Source organism: Impatiens glandulifera, chromosome 4 (genome assembly GCF_907164915.1).
Source record: "Impatiens glandulifera chromosome 4, dImpGla2.1, whole genome shotgun sequence".
Lineage (NCBI taxonomy): Eukaryota > Viridiplantae > Streptophyta > Magnoliopsida > Ericales > Balsaminaceae > Impatiens > Impatiens glandulifera.
Window position 1 is genome coordinate 44,591,040 of NC_061865.1, and position 3,035 is coordinate 44,594,074.

Here is a 3,035-nt window from a genome sequence, read left to right on the forward strand (position 1 = left end):
TAAAGAAAGACCTTTGGGAAAGTGGAGGTACACAATCCATTTACAATTTTTAAGGTGGAATAAGTTTTTTCACCTAAACTCAATCATATATTCACATTTTGAAAGACAATGCTACTACAAGGGACATGGACACTACAGTCCAAAATATGGTATGCTTAGTCGTCAACGATCCCTTCATGTTGATATACTTCACATTGTTCACTTTAACTGTTTTCATAGGTAAATCAGTAAAGTACTAATAATATATATTTTTTTCTCTTATGTCCCTTTTGTAGTTAAAATTAGAACAAATGCATGCATATCATTACCATAATTGACATAAATCTCAATATTTTAGCATTCACATATGTTACATAACAATAAATGCCAAAAAGAGTAAATAAATAGATAAGTAAATTCAATATATTACTTATAAATATTATGAATGTTACATGCTGGTGCAAAAAAGTCCCTAAAACATGAACAATTCAATTCTTTTTACTGCTAACTACTACTCAATAAAAAATATTTGGCAGTAATTAACATCCTATACCAATATAGTTCATGTAATTGGATTTTGGGTTTGAAATTTGAGAAACTATTCATTCTTTCCAAGTTTGAAGACACTTGACCTAAAGTAAATGGACCTTCGGGGATGTGGAGGAGGATCGAAGATGGCATTATTCATAGTGGAGTAAGTTTTTTCACCGGAAATTGATTTGATATTCACATTTTTAAAAACAATGTCGGTGCAAGGGACATGTGTGCTGCAATCTAATAATATGGCATGTTTTGTGACCGATGTTCCTTGTATGTTGATATAATTCACATTGCTCACTTTAACCGCTTTCATCTGTAAAAATAAAACAAAAAATTAGAGAGAAAAAAAAGAACAGAAATTGGATTAAGGAAATAAAGTGTTTAACAATTAACCTGTTCAGCACAATGGGTGGTATTGCAATAATGTTGATCAATAATGATAGGATTCTTTGTATTGTGAAGCAAAATATTCTCAAATGTTATATTTCTAGCATATCCATTCCCTCCCTAAATTACATTAAAACAAATAATAATTAATAGTTAGAAAAATAAATAAATCAATTACCCTTCAATATTATTAATATTTATATATTACCGGCCATGTTTTTATCCTAGCTCCATTGGTTGTCCTAGTCAAAGTGCAGTTCTTTACAAGTATTCCTTCCACTTGGGCATAATCTCCACCCTTTCCAAGACTTCCGACACTAATATATAGCAATATTATTATATTAAATAGACATTTTTACTAAAAGACATATCAAATATTAAAGTTTTAATTACCTTAAACCATGGCCTGGTCCACATTGAATTCCTTCTATGATAATATTTGAACACTTATTATTAATGGCAACACAATCATCTCCTATCATAGACAAAATTTGAAGACTTACCCATTAATAAATGAGCAAAAATATATAACTACAATTAGCTAATTTGAATTAAGGTGTTACCTGTTCTGATGATGGAGTTCATGATATGGATGTTAGTTGAAGAAGATATGTCGATTCCATCAGTGTTAGGACTATGCTCTGGAGCGATTATTTTTATTTCAGATATTTTGACGTTGTTGCAATCATTTATGCTTATATGATTTCTCGGAGGGTTAATATGAGTCAATCCTTTAACTTCAAGATTGTTGCACTGACTAAACCTCATTGCCTATACGACGTAACAAATCATAAGAAAAACAAATAAAAATTTTTAATATAAATTATATGTTGTGATAGAATCATTCAAAGTTAAACTCCTCTCACCGTTGGTCGAGAACAACTTCCCATTCTTGGATGCTGCAAAAAAATAATTATAGAAATGAAGAGTTAAACACATTTTTTTATTTAAATGTTGTTTTAAAGAATAAAAATGGCCTAAGAGTTTATCTTACATTGTATTGAAATGAATGTTCAAAATTGTTATTCTGGAGGTATCTGAGATTACTGCCTTGCCACCACGGTAGACCATTTCCATTAAGTTTTCCTTTTCCATAAACATTAAGACCATTAATTTGCGAGAACATTATCCATGTGTTCGATGCACATTCCGCCCATTTATTTATATCGTCTGGCGCTATTAGAGTTCCGTCGATCTGAATTTGAGGTGATTGAGATATGCAAGGACCACTAAAAAGCAAAGATCTAATAAAGAAAGTCTTTTCAGCCGGCACCACCATAACAGCAGTGTCACTTGTACATGCACAAGTTGCTTTCCATGCTTGTAAAAATGCCTTTACAAATAAATACAAAATGTTTAGTCTAGCGTACGATAACTCGTCACCTTAACAATACTATATGTTTCAAATAAGTGAAATAATTTACCTTAGAATCATCTGTATATCTATTTCCAACCGCACCATATTGTCTCACATCAAATGTAATAGCAAGACAAATATCTAGATAAAAAATGCAAAATAGAAAGAATAAACCGAGATGACTCTGTATGAAAAAAAACCAAAATAAAAACATGTTAATATGTTTTTCTAAATAAAATAAAATTAAAACTAATTAGATTCATTAAGTTGATAGAAAAAGGTGCTCACCATTATCAATCAATTCTACTAGCCAAGAATTACAAAAACAAATCTTATTGAAACAAATTCAATGTGTCAAAACCCAATAATTGTTGTTGATTTTATAGTCTTTCTAAGTTCAATATTTTAGGAAAATGTATAAAGTTAAAAATATTTCATGTATATTTTTAAATTTCAAAACTATTACATGTGTATTTTTTTAGGATTTAAACAATATATAGGAATTTAATTTGAAATTGTGTGATTGTAATATGTAGACTTAAATTATTACTATTTCATGAATTGCATCATGTTGGTTTGGTTGAACTTGACCATTTTAGTTGCCAAAATAGGAAGATTTGACTCCATTTAATTTCTTTGAAAATATTTTGACCACATGTAGGGAGATTATGGATAAAATTATAGAATTTTCTAATTTGATTTTTTTTTTTTAATTTATTCACAAAATATGTTCATCCTTTTTATTTTGATGATTAATTTGATCATATTTTGG

General features: G+C 29.1%; 1 protein-coding gene across 1 annotated transcript; it reads right to left on the minus strand.

The window, feature by feature from the left end:
* Positions 1–577: 577 nt before the first annotated feature.
* Positions 578–2,185, minus strand: LOC124935208 (probable polygalacturonase At3g15720). Its single transcript, XM_047475655.1, has 7 exons — positions 1,901–2,185; positions 1,773–1,805; positions 1,470–1,677; positions 1,300–1,381; positions 1,115–1,223; positions 913–1,026; positions 578–832 (listed from the first exon to the last, which is right to left on the minus strand). Exons 1-7 carry the CDS (start codon positions 2,183–2,185, stop codon positions 578–580), a joined length of 1,086 nt encoding a protein of 361 aa, XP_047331611.1.
* Between the last annotated feature and the right edge of the window lie 850 nt (positions 2,186–3,035).

Coding starts and splice junctions, on each gene's coding strand:
- LOC124935208 (XM_047475655.1), bottom strand. CDS start 2,185: ATGGTGGTGCCGGCTGAAAAGACTTTCTTTATTAGATCTTTGCTTTTT. Junction 1,678..1,772: donor GAAGTTGTTCTCGACCAACG/GTGAGAGGAGTT, acceptor TACGTCGTATAG/GCAATGAGGTTTAGTCAGTG. Junction 1,382..1,469: donor GAACTCCATCATCAGAACAG/GTAACACCTTAA, acceptor TGTCTATGATAG/GAGATGATTGTGTTGCCATT.